The sequence below is a fragment of the Podarcis bocagei genome (assembly GCF_964188305.1).
Source record: "Podarcis bocagei genome assembly, chromosome: 1".
In the NCBI taxonomy this organism is placed as follows: Eukaryota; Metazoa; Chordata; class Lepidosauria; order Squamata; family Lacertidae; genus Podarcis; species Podarcis bocagei.
Genome location: NC_138125.1, coordinates 14,964,725 through 14,987,665, shown reverse-complemented (window position 1 = coordinate 14,987,665; position 22,941 = coordinate 14,964,725). Strand labels below are relative to the sequence as shown.

Genomic DNA, 22,941 nt, shown 5'->3' with positions numbered 1-22,941 from the left:
GTGAATTTTGATATAGATTATATGAAAAAACCCACCCCAGTTGAGCAAATGCATGCCATATTCATAAGCACAGCAGTCAAGCAAATGCACTGGGAACCAGATGGATCTGCCGCTCATGTGTTATTTTCCCATTTTTGTATGGGGATAGCAGAAACTAGTATGGTGGCTATGGAAGTACTGGTTTGTATCCATGCATTTCATGTATCCTCTTCAAGCGAGAAATTGACTTTGAATATCAGAATACTTTGACACAAACCCAGAAGCTAAAAAATGTTTTTTAAAAATTTTTTGAAGCAAAACAGCACCTGAAGAGGATGCCAACTTCCTGAATTAACTTGTAATGAAATTTGTCTAAAGTAATGGTTACTCTTAGAACAAAAAAATGCTCTTTCTCATACATGCCGTAAAAAACTTCTTTTGTAACAACGTTTCCAATTTGTGCATCTCAACTTTCATAATTTCAAGAACAGCAAGAACCCAGTATTATATAAAAGTTATAACCAGAGACTGGGGCAGACTATCTGAAATGTGTATGTGATGAGCAAATAACACTAGTGGGATTTCAAGAAGTTCTGTAAATGATAGAGGACTATTGTATTGATGAAAACTAAGAATGTGAAGGTTTATAAAATGCAATATAAAATTAGGAAATGTGTATTTAAAAATTTGAATAATGGATGATTGTCAGAGAGGTTGAAGGAAGTCTAAAAGAGAAAATATGTGATAAATTTAGATTGGATACTATAAATGTATGTTGGAAAATTTAATAAAAAATTAAAAATAAAATAAAAGTTATAACCAGAGATAAGAGGCCTGATTTGAAACACTTGGTACAGTTAGTAGCAAGCAGAAATAAAGCATTTAATCTGAAAATAAACATTTGGCACAAAACTCGCTCTATTTTTTTCTAAGAGGCTATTTCATGAAATAGTGTGCCTGAGAGGTCTGGTCCCCACCCCCCCCATAATCTCTCTCTCTCTCTCTCTCTCTCTCTCTCTCTCTCTCTCTCTCACACACACACACACACACACACACACACACTGCCCAATGCTAAATAACAAACTGCTTTTGAAATTGCCTTTGGTTTAAAACATGCCTTGCTGCATGGCATGGGGGGTGGCATGGGGGGGGTCTGCTGTTCTAGAAAACAAGACCAAAGCCACCTTGAGCATGCAAAATTATTTGTATGATTCTTGGAACCCTGGGGTCCACAGCGGAACATGCACACTTCATTTTATTTCTGTTTCTATTTCAAAACTGCCCCGCCAACTCACTCGTTAAACTATTCAGAATTCAACAGCTGACTGAAAATCAAAGAGAGTCCCTTTGATGGTCTGCTCCCAGTGACAATCAGCAGTTTTTGTAACTACCAGTGTCAGTTCCTGTAACTACCCATCGGTTGACTGGCTGTTAAAGTGACCTTCTCCCCCCCCCCCCCCCCCCGCTTTAAGAAGATGAAAACTAAGTGGTAGTAAAGTTCAATTTCAGTGGAATCTGTGCACTCATAAGTAAGTTCCACTGTGTTCCATGGAATTTATTCATTAGTAGGTGTGTTTAGGATTGCAGACTGATGATGTGAGCCTGTATAAAAAGGACCCCTGACAGTTAAGTCCAGTCGCAAACGACTCTGGGGTTGCAGCCCTCATCTCGCTTTACTGGCCGAGGGAGCTGACGTTTGTCTGCAGGCAGTTTTTCCAGGTCATGTGGCCAGCTTGACTATGCCGCTTCTGGCGAAACCAGAGCGGCGCATGAAAACGCCATTTACCTTCTCGCCGGAGTGGTATCTATATATCTACTTGCACTTTGACATGCTTTAGAACTGCTAGGTAGGCAGAAGCTGGGACCGAGCAACAGGAGCTCACCCCATCATGGGGATTCGGCAAGCCCTAGGCTCAATGGTTTAGACCACAGCACCACCCGCATCCTGTGAGCTTGTATATGTTTACTCAAAAAAGCCCCACTGAGTTCAATGGGACTTACTGCCAGGTACATGAGTACAGGTAACAAGTAACTTGTCCACAGCCACAAAGTAAACCACCTAAGAACAAGACTAGAGAACACAAAAAGCAGTACCTGCTTATGTCAAAATATATACAATGTGACCCTATGTGAACTTTCTTGACTCAAGGTACCAGCATAGTTAATTATTTGCTAGCTAAGTATTCTGCTTTCTCTAGATACATGAAGGAGAGCATTTTAGATTTGTTCACTTGCGAAATACCCAGAAAACAATGAAACACACACACATGCTTCTATTGACAATATACAGACACAGTTCTAAAAATTCCTGTTTAATATGCATCTGTGTGCCAAAGCTCAGATGACCATATTAAAAATGGGATTTCTTAGCTTGCCAAAGATCTTCTACAGACTCACAGTGCAGGATCTCAGAAAGAGTTGAAGCTGAATGGATGATATTGTGAACAGCAGACTGAAGAGAGGGAGGTGACAGAATAGGATCCACTATAATGTCTAAATCAGAAATCTTCCAGGGACCTGGAGATTTTTTCACACACCCATAGTCTGTATCTACTGGAGACGACCAGATCCAGTCACACAGTAAAAGAAAAAGGGGAAAAAATAGGATGTGGAAAAGAATTACAACATAAATGACAAGAGAAAGATTAAAACGTAAAAGAGAACAGGAAAATGTACAGATAAAAGTATGACACTCAACATATTAAGAAAGAGCCCTCAAATTGTGTCTCATACAAAATCTGGGTAGAAAACAATTTTCAACTTAAGCTGCAGGGGAGAAAAAGTCAGTTTTTTAAAAAGAAGTGCATATGTAATTTATATGACTAAAGTGCATTCTGCATATATTGTACTTGGCTGCTAGAGACAAGGGCTCATAACCAAACAAAACCAATTAGCCAGATATCCAAAATATTGTACAAGGCTAAAGCCAATGACGTATCTGTGTTCAGAAACTGCAAGCAGGACTTGTTTTGACTAGTTAAGTATCAACTGTTTGTTTTCAAAGATAACCCACAGAAAAGGAATCTACAAGTTGCAGAAACCATCTACATAAATGTGTGTGAAGATGCATGTTATACTGTTTTTACATCTCCTGAAATGCTACTTATGGTCTCTTGCCTCTCCGTTTTCATGAGGCAGGGCAATTCTCGCCCTCCATTAAGCCTGAACAAGAACTTGGTTGCTCTCCATTTTCCACAAAAATAATGCCTGCCAAACCTCTGAATCCACAAATTACAGGCTGTCTAGCAATGAGATGGGGGACCCTAGGGACCATTTATACCAGCAAAAAGTAGCTTCCTCTGATCCTTGTGAGGTTTCTAGAATACCCTCACTCTGAAAATTCCCTTTTAGGGCCAGAGCACTGTGTTGCAAGTGAAGCCGCTTAGGATCAATCAGGTTTGAGCCACAGAGTTCCTTTTTTTCAGTATTTTGTTTTGTCCAACTGCCTTCTTCTTTCCTTCTTCTACTAGAAATAAAACTTCATATAATTTGACTGTTGCAGATCTGGAGTGGGTGCATTTGCCAAGCTCAAGGATTCTAATCATCCCCCACAACCCCGGATCATTTGGGCTCATGCTAAATAAGAACAGAATGGGGGTTGTTAAGGATCAGTAAGTTGCTCTGATCTCTGGGAGAGATGGAGAACTTTTCAGCTCACTTTATGCCTTGGGTAAACTGTGAGGGATCTGGGAAACACAAGAGGCTCTGTTCCTAGGATCTCAGGACTCTTAGAACTTCCTTGAGCACCCCAGATTTCTTCCCACCTGGGGCGGGGGGATAGCTGTTAGTTCAAAGGTGGCAGCTGTTACTGGTTGGTTACTGTCCTACTCCGCAAGGCAGTTGTGCAAGGAAGGACATGAGAGGCTCTCCTGAACACTCCCCTTCTGTCACAATACTCACATCAGAATTGTTCTTCTTGCAATTAAATATGAACTTATAATCGCAGCCATACTTAATGTAGGAGTTGCATACGGTACATCATCATATTGGCAAACCAGAGAGGCATTTAATAGTAACTTTGGGACAAAGGAGAAAGCATCTTGACTCGTGTTTTTGTCAAATGACTGAACAAATGAGTTTGTTCAATATGAAAGTGAGCTCTGGGGGTCCTAATCCCTTCCACCTTATGGAAGGGACTGATGATCATCCCCAAAGGCAACTCCTTTGTCACCTCCTACTGTACAAAACAATGTACGTGTTTTTGTGAACTGCTTACCAGATTTCGATCTTCCGTGAGTTGCACTAGTAGTAATAGTGAGGGACTGTGGTTTCACTGGGTCAACTGGCACAGCATAGCTGCTGGAGCTAGGAACTTGAATGTAGGGCCCCACGGCTGCAACTCTGCCTGAAGCATTCAACGACGATTGAGGAGAGGATGTTCCATTTATCCGGTTTAACTAAAAAATGGCAAATCAAAAGGTGTGTTAACATCAATATCAGCATGTGTCTACATATCTGCAGAATCTTTTTGAAAGGAAGAGTTATAGAAGAATTGCAGTGCACTTCTCTGGGGTTCAAACCCCTTAGCCCTTCCTCCTCTCTTCCCTCACCCCTGGGGCATTTTCTCTTTTATGTTCATAAACAACGTTAATAACGGTCCCGCTTCAGTTTTATTATCTCTCTTTCCCAGCTACTGGGAATGTGGAAAGCATTTCATCTCAGAAGGCACCAAAAAGCATCATATAATATATCCCCTTCTCCCTTTTGGTTCCATGCCATAGAGCTGCAAAGTCTGCATAATATGGAACTCATGAGATTATTAGGAAATTAAGTTTCTACTGCCAATGTAATTCAGCAAACTCAATTTTGAAAAAGTTAATAAAGAGTCTACCATTCCTATCCTGGCCACCAAAGTACTCCTGTGCAGGAACTAATATTTTATCACTAAATTTCAACTCACGTCTACATGACCCCACATTCAATTTATACTCTCATATTACCGCAGCAGATTTTGGCAAAACACAAGTAATGCATTATTCACTTCTATGGGGCTAGAGGAAATGGAAACTTGATGAAGCTTGATGAGCTTTGTAGAAGTATTGAAATGTGGCCCTTTTAATAGTTTATCTTACAGGGATGTTTTCTTTTTGACGTGCCTCAACTTTTTTCTTGTATAAGCGCTCACGTAGCTCATTGATACGCTTGTCCATCATGGCAACCTCCATGTTACGCTTATTCAGAAGTTCTTTCTGCTGCTGAAGCTTGGTGTTCTGTTCCTGATTAAGCCTGTTACGAATCTATAAATAAACAGAGTGATTATCACTACTTCAGTTTGGGTTGTTTTTAAAGGTAAAAAAACTCAATAATCTGTAGAAAAAACAGCTATGTCCTGTGTGTGCCCTCTGGAATTATTTTTCATTTAAATAGCAGAATAGGCTAAACAACAAACTGCCTTTTGAAACTTAAGAGGTTTAGTGGGGAACTGCTGTATAAGAAAAAACAAGTCCAGAGCTCTATTGGGCATACAATATTAATTGTATAGTTCTTTGGAGTCAAGCCTAGGTAGTTTAACACATGCCTAAAGACTAAATACATCTACTTGCTTGTAAGTCCAATTTATTTCTTTCAGATAGATTTCTAAGGCTTGTGCTCAGGGACAGAAACTAAAATCTATATACTTCTTTGTAACCCCCTCTGACATATTTTCATTTCCCAGAAAGCACCTGTTCAGTCATGAATAAATATGGCGTGCAATCAATTAACAGCGCCTAAGTAAAACATCAAAACTATATAAAGAACACCGAAAAGAAAAGAAGTAATATAAAACCTTCCTTAATTTATAAGGAATTTGATTAGGATATGATTTCCAGTATAAAAGTCGTGCTGCTGGATTTTGTCCATTTCCAAATAAAGGATGTCATCTTATAGACATTTAGCTGGGAGTAAGCCCCACTGAACTCACAAAGACTTACTTCTAAGAAGATATAGTGCTTAATATGTGAATGAAACACCAACTAAAATGCCTGATTGTAATACTGCTTTTCTTTCTTAGAAGAGGGATGAAAGGAAAATATTTATTCAATTGCTTTCAATGGTAATGGGGAGGCATGACCAACTGGGAGCCTGGATATGGCCCTGAAACAATTTTACTTGGTGCCTTGTAACTGCTATGTTTTAATTGAGATGCATTTTAACTGACACTAAATAGAAGAATAGAAGAAATTGGGACGCGGGTGGCGCTGTGGGTAAAACCTCAGTGCCTAGGACTTGCCGATCGCATGGTTGGCGGTTCGAATCCCCGCGGCGGGGTGAGCTCCTGTCTTTCAGTCCCAGCTCCTGCCCACCTAGCAGTTCGAAAGCACCCCTAAGTGCAAGTAGATAAATAGGTACCGCTTTTTTTAAAAAAAGGCAGGAAGGTAAACGCCGTTTCTGTGTGCTGTGCTGGTGCTGGCTCGCCAGAGCAGCTTCGTCACGCTGGCCACGTGACCCGGAAGTGTCTCCGGACAGCGCTGGCCCCTGGCCTCTTAAGTGAGATGGGCGCACTAGAGGCAGACACGACTGGCCCGTACGGGCAGGGGTACCTTTACCTTTAAATAGAAGAAAGCCCCAGTTTTGTTCATTGGCACTATGTAAAGTGAATGTCATGATTGTTTACCTGTAGCTCTTGGTATAATTTTTTTAATTCTACAGCGGCAGGCCCTGTCATCTGTCCATTGTAAGACTGGAACCCGTTCAGCTTCCCTTTTCTCAGGTCCTCTAGCTGTTGAGTAAGCTGGTCCACCTTTAGCACTGCAGCTTGTAGCTCTTGTTGCTTTTCCTGGAAGATGGCACTGATATGTTCAATTTCAGTGGCTGAAATTAAAATGCAGAATGAATGCAAACACATAGAAAGAGAAATGAGCATGAGGCCATAATAATAATAATAATTTATTATTTATACCCCGCCCATCTGGCTGGGCCTCCCCAGCCACACTGGGCGGCTTCCATAGAAAACAGAAATACAGTAAAATATCACACGTTAAAAACTTCCCTGAACAGGGCTGCCTTAAGATGTCTTCTGAATGTCAGGTAGTTGTTTATCGCTTTGACATCTGCTGGAAGGGCGTTCCACAGGGCGGGCGCCACTACCGAGAAGGCCCTCTGCCTGGTTCCCTGTAGCTTTGCTTCTCGCAATGAGGGAACCGCCAGAAGGCCCTCGGCGCTGGACCTCAGCGTCCGGGCAGACTGATGGGGGTGGAGACGCTCCTTCAGGTATACTGGGCCGAGGCCGTTTAGGGCTTTAAAGGTCAGCACCAACACTTTGAATTGTGCTCGGAAACGTACTGGGAGCCAATGTAGGTCTTTCAAGACCAGTGTTATATGGTCCCGGCGGCCGCCCCCAGTCACCAGTCTAGCTGCCGCATTCTGGATTAGTTGTAGTTTCCGAGTCACCTTCAAAGGTAGCCCCACGTAGCGCGCATTGCAGTAATCCAAGCGGGAGATAACCAGAGCATGCACCACTCTGGCGAGACAGTCCGCAGGCAGATAGGGTCTCAGCCTACATACCAGATGGAGCTGGTAAACAGCTGCCCTGGACACAGATTTGACCTGTGCCTCCATGGACAGCTGTGAGTCCAAAATGACTCCCAGGCTGCGCACCTGGTCCTTCAGGGGCACAGTTACCCCATTCAGGACCAGGGAATCCTCCACACCTGCCCGCCTCCTGTCCCCCAAAAACAGTACTTCTGTCTTGTCAGGAATCAACCTCAATCTGTTAGCCGCCATCCATCCATAAGCAACGCTGTTCAAATATTTTCTCCAAGCTGCTGCAGAATGAAGCTTATAAGCAAAATAATTTGGGGGTGGGGGCCATAGGAACCAACTCCTAGGAGACGTGGGGGCTTTGGCCCCCACAATAAAATATTTGAGGGGGATGTTCCCCCAGGTTGATGGGCATTGCCATTGAAATGTGCATGCACCACATCATTTGATCAATTATGTGGGGTGGGGCTTACCTATCCCCCCTATTTTATTCGAGTTGGCACCCCTGGTGGCAGCAAAGGAAAGTGCTGTGGTTGATTCTGTCTGGATAAGGCTATTAAGTGGTCATGCCTAAATTGGACTTTAGACTATTATGTTCCCCAGTCCACAACCCCCCGAATCAGCTGCTGGAGTTTGAAGTGCAGAAAGCACAAGGCAATGCTCTGCTGATCAGATCTAGCACAAGCCAATTGCAGGGACGCAATTGAATGCCTCATGCAATGGGTTTCCTGGTTAATATTCCAGAGTCCCTGAAACATTAAGATATGAGGGGTCAATTAATTTCTGTTCCTTACAATCAGCACATTATATAAGCAATTCACATTAATAAGATTTCAGACTGATATTAATCTGTTTTAGTATTTCAACTTTTGTATGGTTTTTTTTTTAAGTAGGGCTGTTTTATCTTTTGCAAACTGCTTGGGTTTTTTTTAAACAACCAGGCAGTGTATAAATTTTATGAAATAAAAAAATAGCAAACGCAAGAGTCCGAGAATGCTGAAAAGACATTCTGAAATGCTACAGAATGGCATGTTTCTGCTCGTGTGCCTAATGCAGGATGCTTACTAGGCTGCAACATGTTCCCTTCATTATGGCAGCTGGAAAGCTGCACTCAAAATAGTGAAAATGGCTTCCAGAGGACTCCATGTTCTGAATGACTCATGTTAATGTTTCCCCATACAACTGGCTGACAGCAGTAGCTCAAATATATTGTTATCCCTGGCCCCCAGTCAACCTCTGGGCCAAGAACCTAAGAGCTTAAAAAAATGGGAAGAAGCCACTCGTACACAAATTGCCGTTCATAATCTTGCTGTAATCCACCTGCCCTCTCATGGCACGGATTTTTTTCAGCTTTGTCTCCTGGGTTTCCACTCGTTCTTTAAGTTTCTGAAGCTTTTCACTCTCAGACACAGACTGCTGTTGACGGCGCTCTTGCTGCTTGAGATAACGTAAACGTTGTTCCTATCAAAACAAGTAGAACATGTAATCATGCTGTCTTATTTTTAGAAAAGCATTACCAGTCACTTGCCTATTACTTCTAAACAAAACAAAACCTCAGTGTGAGTCAGCCAGTGTTTAAATTAGGAAAATCTTACCTGCATATTTCTTCAGTCTGGAAACAAATATATTAAACAACAGCATGAACTTATCTTTTAAGAACCTATTAATGTAAAGTTTTTATGTGCCTCCCAGTTGTATCCTCCAAGAGATACCAGGCCTTTCATTTCTGAAGCTACAAAATCCAATCTCTCATCTACACAAAAACAAGCTCCAGCTGAAACATTCATTCCAACACATCTGTGAAGTTTCCTGCAACTTGTACTTCCTGTTCCTCAAACACGCTTCCTCCTGCAGCAAAATGGCTCCCCAACCCCCCATTACATAATTTCCCAGAGGAAATAATGACTAGCAGAAAACTACAAACAGGCAAAGATAAGGAGATCTGGAGCAAGATAAATGCCACTTCTTTAGAATGACAGCCTACGGACTAAACAAATACGGGAAATGCTTCCTTTTTCTCCTGAGGTTTTTTTAAAACAAAAAACAACAAAAAACCCACACTAAACTACTACTGTATAACCTAAACTCTTCTCAATTCACTTCTGTCCTCTAACTCAACAGAGACTTCACCTTGTAGATATTGTTTCTTCCATTTTAAAGCAAAATGACAGTGATTATTATAACATGGTTATGGTGGCAAATCACTGTATTGAACAAAATGCTGAACAGGACTTTATTTCAGAAGGGTTAAGAACACTAGCACTGAAATTTTGACTCTGCTCAAGTCAGTAGGTGGACCTCTGTTGATAACCATAAAGCCTCAATCACCGATGGACTATGTGACCCTAGACCTGAGACCTACATCTAAGGCAACATGGCATCACACACAGGATTAATGCCATATCTGTTCTCAATTTGCAAATTTTCTGTACTACTGGGATTTAGAGCCTTCTGTGAAAACAGCACATTTTCTGTTCTTTCCTTCCTCTTGTTACTGGAAGTGTAGTTTACCTTGGCAACCAGCATTTGCTGCTGATTTTCAATCTGCTGCTGTTGCCTGGCAGCCATATCCTGAAGTTCTGAAAGTGTGAGTTCAACACGTGGGTTTCCAACCTGCAGAGAATAAAGAGAAGCAACATTATTCTGTCATTACGCTATGTGCATGCTCATAATTTTTTTTCACATTTTAGTTGCCACACATTAATAGTTGACCATTTTCTGCAATAAACTGTCCTTAACACAATTTGGAAAGCAGCCTGCCCTTTGCCCCCTTTCATATTCTTGAAAATATAAGTTTGTATGACAAACGTGGTGTGCCGCACTACAGGGCTGCAGCAGAGACTGAAGCATGCCTTCATAGATGATGAACCTACCACCCTTGAAACAGAAAAATCTCATGAAGGATTGATCCCACCTTTTCTGCCAATACATGATGATAGGCATCACCTTGAGGGATAAGGGAAGGAAACACTGGAATTCCTTGATGCAGCCCACACTACAGCTGATGGGTGGTGGGGGTAGAGGTGAGTGGGAATCATAGAATCTGTTTTATTTGTAGCATTTGTAAGTCACCCTATAACAAAAAGTTCTCTGGGTGGTTTACAATAAATAATAAAGCAATGTAATCCAAATAAGATACAAAACCACCACTGTCCAATGCTTTCCTTTCCCCCACTGACATGAAAGCCTACCATTTACTTCAATGTGTGTGTAGAGGGGGGAGATGAATAGCAGAACTGTGTTTACAAATCTAGAGGGCAGGTAAACACATCTCCAAGGTAGCCCAATGTGATCAGGCTACAACAGCTAAGGAACTGGCTTTATAAAGAGAAAAATAATATGCCATTAGGAAGTACTGAAAATATTAAAATTTCCCAATGGATAATTTGTTTCAAACTCTATTCAGCTTCTCACAGTTTTTCTTCCTAAATGTGTGTGCTTTTTTCTCCTTTATGTTAAGAGGTTATTTCCTCTTCTTATGGACTATTTTGTCCTCCAGAGATTAATGTTCAATATATACTGTCTTTGCAATCCCAGAATTCCTCTACTCCACTCCTAAGAGTCCTAGAAAGGACACAGAAACTCTTACACTTAATAGCAAAAGCTGCTCAGGTGGGAAATCTTAGCCAACAAATTTTGCCAGAGGGCCAGTAAGGCCTTCACAAATAGCATCCCAGCTACTAAGAGCTTCCTTGCAAGCTGTTCTTTAAGTAACATTTTGCTACTTAACAGGACTTCAAATGCAATTTCTAATGAGGACCAAAACAAAGCTCATTCTTCAATAAAAAGCTAGTAAATTATTTACTGGTTCCCCAACGTCCTCCTAGAAATCCACACTAAAAGGAAATGAAAGTTCAACTATGTAAAAGGAAGAAAACAGTGAGCGGATAAAGTAAAAACGAAAGTACAAACGTGGTGTACAAACAAATATAATTACATATATGAACAATACATGACATTATGGAATTCTGTTTGCATTCCTATATGCTTTCTATAAAATAGAAGACGGTTTGACTATTGAATGTGGAGCACTGCTTTGCATGGAAGAGACTAAGGCAGCACAATAAAGCAAAACAAAGACTGAGGAGCAGAGACCAAAATAATGTGCCATCATGGGCCACCTGTGGGCACTGTAGTGTCCAGCAAGAGTAAAGCAGTGCTTGGTTCCAGAATGTCCAGGAGTTTAAATGCCTCCAAGCAGTGACCCAGGAGCAGGATTTTCAAATGGAGATACTGATGCAGAAAAACAAAATCTTCCCTGAGAGGGAGGAAGACTTACATAAATCAATGGAGTCCCAAACCATCACTTTCAAAACTCCTTAATCTACTAGTATCCCATAATCATGTATACATAAATATATGGTTGCTTCATGTTTTACAACTACAGCATGGAAGCTTATGCTTAGGGCATGCTGCTGTCTGCTGAAATGACTTTCACATCTCATAAAAGCAGCACAAAATGCAGAGAGAAAGTAACTGCAAAGGTAGTTGAGCTGGCTACTTGCTCTTTCCACTAAGCTGGCTACTTGCTCCTCCTGCTCAGATGCTTCTGTTGCCAGAGGTTGGAGCCAATGGGTTCTTTGGCTCTTTGCTGGAGGGATCACTGTGGGATATTATGCTTATTAACTGAACCATTTTATTATTTTTTATTTGTCTTGCATTGGGAGTGTTTTTATTTTTACTGTTTTTCCTATATCAATTCTCAAGCAATTCAAAAAAGTTTCAAGTCTTGTTATGTGACTATATCATAGAGAGGTGAAAACCATGTATACCACCCTGAGTTCCTTGGAGGAAAGGTGAGATATAAATGTGATAAATAAATGAGGGCCTGATCCTGGGGCATCACATGGGAATGAATGAAGGGCTTTGGATTCAGCTGCCTCCATCCTGCCTTCGGAATGCCCTGATTAAGGGCTTAAAGGTAAAGGTAAAGGTACCCCTGCCGGTATGGGCCAGTCTTGACAGACTCTAGGGTTGTGCGCTCATCTCACTCTATAGGCCGGGAGCCAGCGCTGTCCGCAGACACTTCCGGGTCACGTGGCCAGCGTGACGAAGCTACTCTGGCGAGCCAGAGCCGCACACGGAAACGCCATTTACCTTCCCGCTAGTAAGCGGTCCCTATTTATCTACTTGCACCCGGGGCTGCTTTCAAACTGCTAGGTTGGCAGGCACTGGGACCGAGCAACGGGAGCGCACCCCGCCGCGGGGATTCGAACCGCCGACCATGCGATCAGCAAGTCCTAGGCACTGAGGTTTTACCCACAGCGCCACCCGCGTCCCGATTAAGGGCTTACTGCATATGAAAACAGTGCCAGCGGTAGATCTATGTTTGCAGAATTTTACACATAACTATGGCTCTCCTTTGCCCGTGTGGTTCATCTGTACTGGAAGAAAGGCACTTCTGCCCCATCTTAATACCTCTTCCAATCAGCAGATGTAGGGGTTAGGATTGCTGTCTTAGTCTTTAGATCAGTGTTTCCCAAACCTGGATCTCCAGCTGCTTTGGACTACAATTCCATAATCCCTAGCTAGCAGGACCAGTGGTCATGGATGATGGGAACTATAGTCCAAAAACAGCCAGAGACCCAAGTTTGGGAAACATTATTTTAGATGAAACCTTATGCAGTAGTTTACAAATTTCATCCAGCCTTGATACCCAAATCAAAACTAGTAGCTTTATTTTCACTTTACTTCTTAAAATGTTTATATACCAGCTTCCATATCAATCCCAAGGCAGTTTACAACCTTAAATGTCAATGTATTAAACAAAAATTTCAAACAGTACAAAAGTACCTTGGTTGTCGAACGGCTTGGCTCCCGAACAAATCAGCTCCCAAACACAGCAAACCCAGAAGTACGTGTTCTGGTTTACGAACATTTTTTGGAAGCCGAACATCCGATGTGGCTTCTAATTGAGTGCAGGAAGCTCCTGCAGCCAATCAGAAGCTGCACCTTGGTTTTCGAACTGTTCCGGGAGTCTAATGGACTCCCGAATGGATTAAGTTTGACAACCAAGGTACAACTGTATAATAAATACATATTAAAATGCAACTATACAGTCTGTAACTCAAATAGTTCCCAGGGTACATTCCAAACACTAATAAATGTGTTTTCAGGAGGTGCAAAAAACTCAACAAGGTTGGTGCCTGTTTTAAAGCCAGGGGAGATGGTTCCATAAACTGGGTAACGTGACAGAGGAGGCCCTCCCCCTGGTTGCCCCAAGGCATATTTCCACAGGCATGGAGTTCATGAAACTGCACTCCACTGCGCTGAACACAGAAACCAAGTGGACTGCCAGAGTAGGGAAGCCCTTTCCTCTTCTCTCAGCACAGAAATGCAGCAGGCTATTGCAAGAGAGACGGACCCCTCCATCCCTCTTCTGCTGGCTCTCAGCAGGCTAGAGAACATTTTTGAAGGCTAGCAACTCTTGTGAGCTAATTAACAAAGCTGGACACACACAGTCCTCACACAAAAATAAGCAGCAGATGGTTTGAAAAACTGGTGGTTGACTAACTTTAGGCAACCATTCTGCAACAAAATAAAGGTTAAAAACTGAAGTAAACATTTCTTCCCCCACAAAAAGATGAAGCACAAGAACAGTAAGAATGAGAAAAATTTGTGAGGAAAACCTCACTTGCAGTCTGATTCAATTTTTAAGTTGTGTATAATGAAGGCTTTCTACCTTCAATTATTCCTACAGTTATCATTTTACACAGAGCTCACACAGTTGATCCTCAATACTACATGTAACATATAAATTTATGTTATAAGCAGAACTTGAAATGTGCATTGCTGGGGTTTTTTCCCCTAAAAGCAACCCATGGAGCATTTACAAATTCCAACAACAAAAATCAAGATATTCTTATGAGAGATGCCAAAAGAACAATCTGTTCCTACCAGGTTGTGAAGGCTATCAAAATCTGACATTCACATTCCACTGCAGGGTCTGCTTCACTACCCACAGGACTCTGACGCACTCAGAGCTCCATTGTTTGCCTTGGTGGAGCCCTGATGTCATCTGACTACAAACTATGGTTTTGGTAAGGATCATCAGTTACTGTCACATTAGGGAGCACTGATGGGATTTTACAAAAATGAGATACAGAAGAGCATCAGGTTATGTACACTGAAAGCTAAGAATGTTGGCTTTCAAAATGAACACAATCCTATTTTTTAAAAGAATAATCTAAGTGCTAGACTCATTTCAAAGTATATTTTTCACAATGAACTCAATCAATCAAGTTATTATCTTAAATTCTTATAGTACTGCTCTCCTGTTCTTCATAATAAGTTATATAATAAAAGTTATATCATGTTAATCAATGTCATATTAATATTATGTAACCTGCATTATATATAAAATGATAGCACGTTAAAACCCATTGGCATTTGACTAAACGTAACTTCACAGTATATGTCTATGGAATTAACTTTATCCTGTAAAATAGTCCGCAATAGAAAGTGGCTACAGACAATGAAACTATCTCCAAAGAATGCAATTTCACACCCTTGACAAAAGATAACAAAATAACAAACCAGGACAGTGGCTATTAGTTACAAACATACTTTCTGTAACATTACTGTGTTTACTTTGGACACAAATCTTTACCATCTGTGCCTTTCACAGTGACTATTTAGCACTGGGGAAGAGAAGGGGAAAGGAAAAACAAACAAAGATTTAAACCTGTAGTTTTACTCTCAGCTGCTTCCTTTCCATCCACATGGCAAAAGATGGTTGAGGGAAAACAAGCCAGATTCCAGATTCCTCTTCAGAACTGTACTTTTAGAACCAATATTTTAGGCCTCCAAAGAAGGGCAGCTAAGCCTCTGAACATCGGAGAACTCTGTTATAGAAGAACCCTCCAGCAAGCAGCTCTTTCTTGAAAGCTCTACTTAATCACTGAAGTTCCTGCTTTTAATCTCACTCATTATAATTCACAGCTAAAGTTCAAACAAAATTGCAGATGAAGTTCAGGAAAGTTTGCAATCCTGCTAATCCATATGAAGTTCTCTTGTTAGATCAAGTTCCGTGAGAAGAGTGCCAAACGTTTCTGGACGTTAGCCTTTCAGAGCTCTCTCTGGTAACTAACTTCCTGCTGTGCTCACGCTAGCTATTAGTAGATCTCGAAATGACATCACTCACCTTTCACAACAAACCTGAGCCTATCATATGTAAGACATAAAACCTTCTTGCTCCCACCAATGGAAAAATGCACCTCCTACTTTTAAACATATACTTAAAATAAACACAAGACCTTCGGCAAAAGATATATACTCCCACAGATTCCATAAATTCACTCCGGGCTTAACATTCTGATGACTTATACACATTTCTTCTTCGTTGAAATCTGAGGAATCTCGCTCTGCAACAGAGCACCTAAAATGGCACTAGTTTGGTAGCAATGAACAAAAACCTTTTGTAAAAATAGTATTTGGTGTTTATGCCTGCCCCACTGTCGCACATAGACAAAATTCCTAAGGCTGCTCAGAATACAGCCACTGAATATATTATTAAAATAATAATGCAGTCACTAAGCCTAGTATCTTAGCCCCAGCTTAGCCCAGCTTTCCTCAGAGCTGTTGCACTACAATATCTACCATTTCTGACCACTGACCATACTGGCTAGGGAAGAGGGGGACTGACATCTGGGGACCAACATCTGGGGGCCCAAGGTTGAGGAAGGGTCTGCTAAGCTTCTGAGTGTTTACTCATCTTATTACCTTCATTTTCTAAAACAACCATTAAGGGCTGATTTACACTTTATTTGTCAAAGATGTTTGCCAAACAGGTGTCAGTGTTTAGAGCAGCAAGCAACATAACAATGAAGTGGGTTCAAAAAAGGCATTCCCTGGCATGCACACATGTGGTTTGTAAATACATAATCCGACTTCATACTTTGTAACATTTGCCTTCCCAGACACTGCTGAACATGCAGCAAACACCTGTACCACAAAAAGTGTGAATCTGAGCTAACTCTTAGTTCCTCATTCAGAGCTTTCAGGTTGCATTTTCCCCTGCAGCTTTGTTGGTGTTGATGTACAGTATGACAGAACGTGACCATTCCGAGAGGAATAATTTCATATCAGCAAGCCAAGTTACAGCACCCCTCCTGATAAAGTACAGATACAAATACTGAAATAATACCCTTCTACAGTGCATACCATGTGGGGGAATTCACCTGGCCCACACACTAGATGCATGTCCTTGCACAAACAATGTGTCACAGTTCTCCAGAACTGTAGGAGAACAGTCAGTGCCTGGGACAATGTGAATCATCCTTCCTTATTTATCAATTCAGGAACAGGGAAGAAAATAATGGCTACTCACACAGCCTTTAAGAGGAAGGATTTGCCAAACATTTTCCTTGTGAACTTACGCTAAGGAAAAGGAAGCCGTTTAAGTATACTTTCAGATGACAGTTTAACGGGGAATCTATGCATGTCCACACAATGCCATAGGCACCAAAATGCAAGCCCATACTTCTGAAAAGATAAATCTACCCTCAAAGACACAGAACACATGACTACCCTCAAAGATTCATGGTGGTGATGCTTCATCCTACACCAACATTTTCAATTCTTTATGCTTCTGCTCTACTAGCAGCAGAAAATAATGTCTGGCTTGGATCCAAAATGCTATCTCTGAAACACCTCAAAAAAATGTTCCTGAAGGTTGATGCTGCTCAGAGGAGCTAGAGATGCAGACCTTTGCATGCAAAAGGAACCAGGTTCAATCCTTGGCATCTCAAGGCAGGGATGGAAAAAGCTTCTTCCCGAAACATTGGAGAGCCACTGTTGTCAGCGCAGGCAATACCAAGTTAAGTGGACCAAATCATCTGACTCAGTATTAAGGCAGCTCCCAAGTTCCAGAGTGTTTAATAGGTGGTAAGAGCCTCTTTTTTTTAGTCCAATGACTACACTGCCTGATGTGCAATCTTTCAGCGGTTGCATGACGGTGGGGGGGGCAAGGCCAGAGCCAAAAGTGGGCAGAGCAGTAGGTGTTCCTTTTACAGTAGGTTACATTCCAGCCACACAAACGTCAGAGGTTTCTACACGCACATCTCTCCATTATTCATCCAGGCAAGCAAAAGGCATTATCACAGTTCAAAGACACATGCCAGCCAAGCAAAAGCACTTTAGGAGGGCACAGATCAGAGCTATGGAGGGGCTTAGGCCAGGGTGAAGTCCAAGGGCTGTACGGAGGCCCCCAACCGCTCTACAGAAATGAGAAACACTTTCCCCTCCTCTAATGAATCAAGGCTTCATGAAATCTAAGCCACTAAAAAGGCAAGACATTTGCTGGGCCTCAAGCGTGGGGAAATGGGAGTGTATTCCTCTCCAAAGTATGGAAGCTATTTGCATAGTCCCTGTGTTTTGCGCAATGTTTACTTTGACTGTGCTCTGCTATGACTTATCAGTCGGCTCCTGGGGCTACATACCAACACTCAAAACAGACTGTACCCTAGCATAAACTAAGCCTTGCTCTTTAGAGTGATAGAAGGTGATCCCTACCAGGGCAAGAATTCCTTTTCAAGGTCAAAACTAGAATTTCATATTTTGTAATCACCTAGCTGCCAGTTCTTATAGCAAGCAGACTGCGCTATCAATGTTTGAATCAGATGGAAGGAATATCTAGTTCTGCTGGAACTAGAACACTATCTGCTCACAATGTACATGGCGTTATTGTTCACTTGATGGTTTCATCCACAGCTCTGTCTTTTTAATTAGGTCAGAAAATGCCAGCAGCACAATCCATTTGGAAAACCGATGATAACGCCAGTGCCCCTTGCTTAACTTCATAGAAAGAAACAGGCTGATCAAATTCAGATAAATCAAGCACAGTTTTTGGAATTAAAAATAATAATAATATACCCAGTGAACTATTGACACAGGTTAACCCTTTATATCTAGATTGGAAACTTTTTTAACATTACTATGATATTATAAAAAGTATGCAATCATTTAACTTGTACTAGTAAAGTGGGACTCTTTACTCTTCAGAAAATCATCATCCTATTTCTGTGTCTATCAGATTCTATCTGTAAAATATACATTTTCCCATATAAAGTAAGTCCCAGAAATTAATAGAGCTGCTATGCTATTAGCATCACCCACCACCAAACGCTGACACATTTAGCTCAGTCTACATTAATAATTTTTTTTTTCTTTCTCATACCCCACCCATCTGAGTTGCCCCAGTCACTCTGGGCAGCTTCCAACAAGCATACAAAAAACCCAAAAGCTTCCTGAAACAAGGCTTAGGACTACTGAGAAGACTTCAGATGCCAGCTTTCAGATATCCTATCATTTACAACTTCTAATTCAACCACATCTGTAAGAACTTGATTGTTCAGTGTGGCAGCACTGACACTTTTGAACTCCCTGCCTTGATATCAGGCAGGTGCCTTCACTGTATTCTTTTCAGTGCCTGCTGAAGACATTCTTATTTAGACAAGCTTACCCAGATGCTTAGAAAGTTTGGATGTGTTTTAATATGTTTTAGTCTCTTCTTTTTTGGTTTTAACTTTTCATATGCTTTCAATTATGGTTGTAATTCTTTTAGCGATTCTTTTATTTTTTTTTGTAAAATGCTTTGAGTTTTTCTCTACAATCAAGAAGCTTTCATAAAATATATAAATAAATAAATTTACAAACTGTAAATGCAGTGTCTTTCCTCTTCTTTAGGGGGGAACTATAGCTACTGGGGCACTGGAACATATACAATACAACACACAAATACTGTACCCTACAACTCTCTCTGACAACTGTCTACTGCACAAGCAAATAAGTATCACTAGTAATCAGTTCCAACAGCTAAAAGCAGTTTCTACAAATTAATTCTAAAGCAGCTATAGAGAGAAAGTGGGGTGGGTTGTTTATAGCACTGTGTAAAGTGATACTTACAAAGGTACTAAGAATTAAAACTGGTAAAAAAAGATGTGGTTTTCATTCTCCATTTATCTAACTTGAAAAACGCAGGGCAAAATGTTCTGACTTGTTTACCATAATTCTTTACTCAAAAGCAGTATATGAGTAATAGAAATGCCTCATCAAGCAATACAAACAGGCGCAATTTCTATAAATAGAAACGTCTGAAACTGGATTTTTCTGGATATTAAGTGAGAGAACATGCCATCTTATTTTGATATGCTCTAGCCCACTAATGTTAAGACTCATTACATGATTCTTAAATAACATAGTTACTACTTTATAATTTGTTTTCCTGACACAGTTGTGTTAAGGAAATATTTATGGAGAGGATGCAAAACATCAAAACCATAAAGGTATTTCGGAAAACAAAGACATGAAAACAGCCTTACGACTGAATATGCTACCATGAGGCACCATAACATTGCTATGTCCCTCTTGAATCCTTTCCTCTATCCTCTTTTTCAACAGTTTAGCTGAAATTCAGCAAATAATGACACAAAACTTTACAATTTGCATCTTGCATGGAACTAATATGCCCCAGCTCCTGTAATTCAACAAACATTTTCAGAGTTAACTGTGGTTATTAAAACAATTTGTTTCTATACCATTAAAATTCAGTGGGAAACATCAGAGTGTGTCAAGCATGAAAAAGAAATAGTTTCTTTAAAAAGGAAAAAAATAGGAAGAGTAATTACCTGCTGGCAACTTCCCCATGTAATTTCAAAAGAGCAAACTTTTATTTTGCTGCATTGCCCATCAGCTGTGAACTCTTGCATTTTTTCAACATGCTTCAACTCCATCTCCCCACCCATACCTACCCAGGATTTCCCAAACACAGTAACTGCTGTCTATAAGCTAATTTGGCACAAATCTTACAGGAGGTAAACCCTCATTCCCAATTTGTGAAAAATTAATCATTATCAGGTAAGTTTGGTAGCTTTTTCTGTCATGCACAGAACCTGCCCTGCCCCTGCCCTGCCCCCACAATCCTTTATCAATAGGAAAAGCTGTCTCTCTGCAGTCATCAGCAATCAGCAAACAGAAAAGGCTAGTGGATTTTGCCAGCAGTGAAAGACTTAATCATGACAAGATCAAGCCAGCTGTCAGGTCGAATCAGCTTGATGCATTGCACTTTTCATATTCATTGAAGAATGTTGAATAGGTTCTCCTTTTGCAGCTGACTATGGATTTAAATTCGAAATACAAACACTTTTCATTTGGTCTGGAAGAGAATGGTTTAACTCTGTCTTTCTTTGGTCATATTAACTAACTGTGTGAATCTGCTTGTCAAAACAAAGTAGGAGGCCATGACTGCCTCCCCTGTACATGCTACACCAGTTTTTGCTGCTCAGGATAACAGGGTACTATGTTGACTGGCGTGCACTGACACCTGCTCTCTTATTGGGCAAAGCAGGATGTACAAGATAAATATAACATGCTCTGTGCTACTTTTTTCAGACTGGAAATGGAACAACACATGAACCAGCTAACAACATAGCACACAAGCAAAAATATTAAAGTCAAGGGGATGCAATGAGCCAAAAGCACCAGTCAGTTTCAATAAATTAATTTCCCACCCATCCCAACCCTGAATCAAAATAATAAAATTCAATTGCTCATGCTTTCAAAGGACAAGAGAAAAACAAATTTAAAGGCTTTGGTAGATTTTATAGCACCCAGAATGACTCATAGTTGAATGCTTTTAGTCCTCTAAAAAAGCAAACAAAAACCCAAGCAGGATAATAATGATTACAAACTAGCAAAATGGAGTTCCACATAGATATTTTGTAGCTGTACTTGTAAGCAGGGGTGTATATGTATGCGTGGGGGGTGGTGTATTAGCAAAAAAAGATGGAATAGTACTGAAAGATGGATAGATTAGTAGTTAAAGCACATTTACCGGTAGTTCTGTACCACAAGAATGGATGTATATTTTATTTTTTTCAAGAGACTGTCTTACCCTCCAGCAACATAGCAAAGCAATAAAAGGTCTAACATGTTTTCAAAAGAGAAATGAAACTAAAATTGCCAGGAAAAATCTCAGTAATTTATCTGCTTAAACAACTACACATACTAACTACCAATTAATCTCAAGGACATAAAAATTATAAGTGATTATCATTTGGATAAGCGTTTTCTATTCTTGCATCATTTACAACCAACGGCTTTGATATTAACTTCTCCGAAAAGAGTTGTGTTTATAAAATGGGGCTTTCCCACCTCGCCCTCCCTCTCTGTAGCCCTCTGAAATAATAAATTGTAGTAGTAGTAGTAACAACAACAACTACAACAACAACAACTTGTACCTCACCCATCTGACTTAGTTGTACCAGCCACTCTGGGTGGCTTCCAACAGAATATACAAAAACACAATGGAACATCTGACATAATCCTTTCTGATAGAGGGCTGCCTTCAGATGCCTATGGAAGGTTATATAATTATTTCTCTTTTTGACATCTGACGAGAGGGTGTTCCACAGGGTGGGAGCCACTACCAAGAAAGTTCTCCTACTGGTTCCCTGCAACTTCACTCCTCACAATGAGGGCACTTCCAGAAGGCCCTCAGAGCTGGACATCAGTGTCTGGGCTGAATGATGGGGGTGGAGACGCTCCTTCGGGTATACAGGGCCTGAAATCCACTACTGAGGACTGGGAAACCCTTGGGAACAAGGGAGATATAGGGCATCTGTTCAACACCCCAGTCCTATGCATGCTTCAACAGATGCAAACCTTGTTGAGTTCAGTGGCAGACTTTGCTATCTGCTAGGTTTGCTACTGACTTGGATGGCAATTACTGATCTACACATATCTACACAGCAATTGCTTATTTATTTATTTTACATTTATGCAAGTGGGATATACAACAAAAAAGGTACAGTGTGGAGTACTCCTGTTCAGGATGCCAGGTACTCCATTCTGTTCCCTAAAGCCTGAAGATACCTTCCTTTTGTGCATGGATTGGCACTCTTTTGGCTACAGAAGACCAACACTCATAGCTTCAACAGTGGAAGCAGAGGGATGATTGTTTTGTTTTATATTGTTTGAACACTGTGAATTCCTGCTAATAAGTGAAAAGGAATGCTGTTATCCCCCGTTCCACTATGCAGCAGTGACATGGTATCCCGATACAGAACCTGGCTTCAATACTAGCAAGAATACAACACGAAAAGGAAAACATCAGGTTTTGTAGTCTGCAAAGTCCCCAGAGTGTCAAACGCTGAAGCCGAAGCTATACTTTCATTTCAACATGTTAAAAATAGAAACCGCTTCCCCCATGCCTCCACACTGCTTTTAAACAAACACTTCATCTGTTTATACCATTTCCATCTGAATGATGGGTTACAGGCATATTGTTTGCAGGCTTATGTCATCCGAACAGGGATGGGCAGTACATAACATGCTTTGTTATGTGCGGGGCAAAAGGTTCAATCCTCAGAATCTCTCTTGAGAGCTAGTTTATGCAAACAGCAGAATCAAGTGGAAATGTTTTGCTTGGACCTCATGGCTTTAGGATGAGGGGTGACATGGTTACATTGTTCATCGGGTTGGGAAGGGGGAATCCTTGCACAC

General features: G+C 40.9%; 1 protein-coding gene across 8 annotated transcripts in view; it reads right to left on the bottom strand.

The window, feature by feature from the left end:
- PPP1R13B (protein phosphatase 1 regulatory subunit 13B) overlaps positions 1-22,941 on the bottom strand; it is a 67,663-nt gene that overhangs the window by 10,063 nt on the left and 34,659 nt on the right. For 5 of the 8 annotated variants that reach the window (XM_081191429.1, XM_081191428.1, XM_081191426.1 and 2 more), the window contains exons 5-10: positions 9,952-10,053; positions 8,727-8,901; positions 6,575-6,771; positions 5,052-5,216; positions 4,196-4,376; positions 2,377-2,532 (exon numbers count right to left, since the gene is read on the bottom strand). In XM_081191429.1, coding sequence (XP_081047555.1) covers positions 2,377-2,532; positions 4,196-4,376; positions 5,052-5,216; positions 6,575-6,771; positions 8,727-8,901; positions 9,952-10,053 — 976 coding nt within the window. Of the gene's footprint in view, positions 1-2,376; positions 2,533-4,195; positions 4,377-5,051; positions 5,217-6,574; positions 6,772-8,726; positions 8,902-9,951; positions 10,054-15,124; positions 15,497-22,941 lie in introns of those variants that run through there. The other 3 variants (XM_081191431.1, XM_081191425.1, XM_081191430.1) reach the window with 3 other exon arrangements.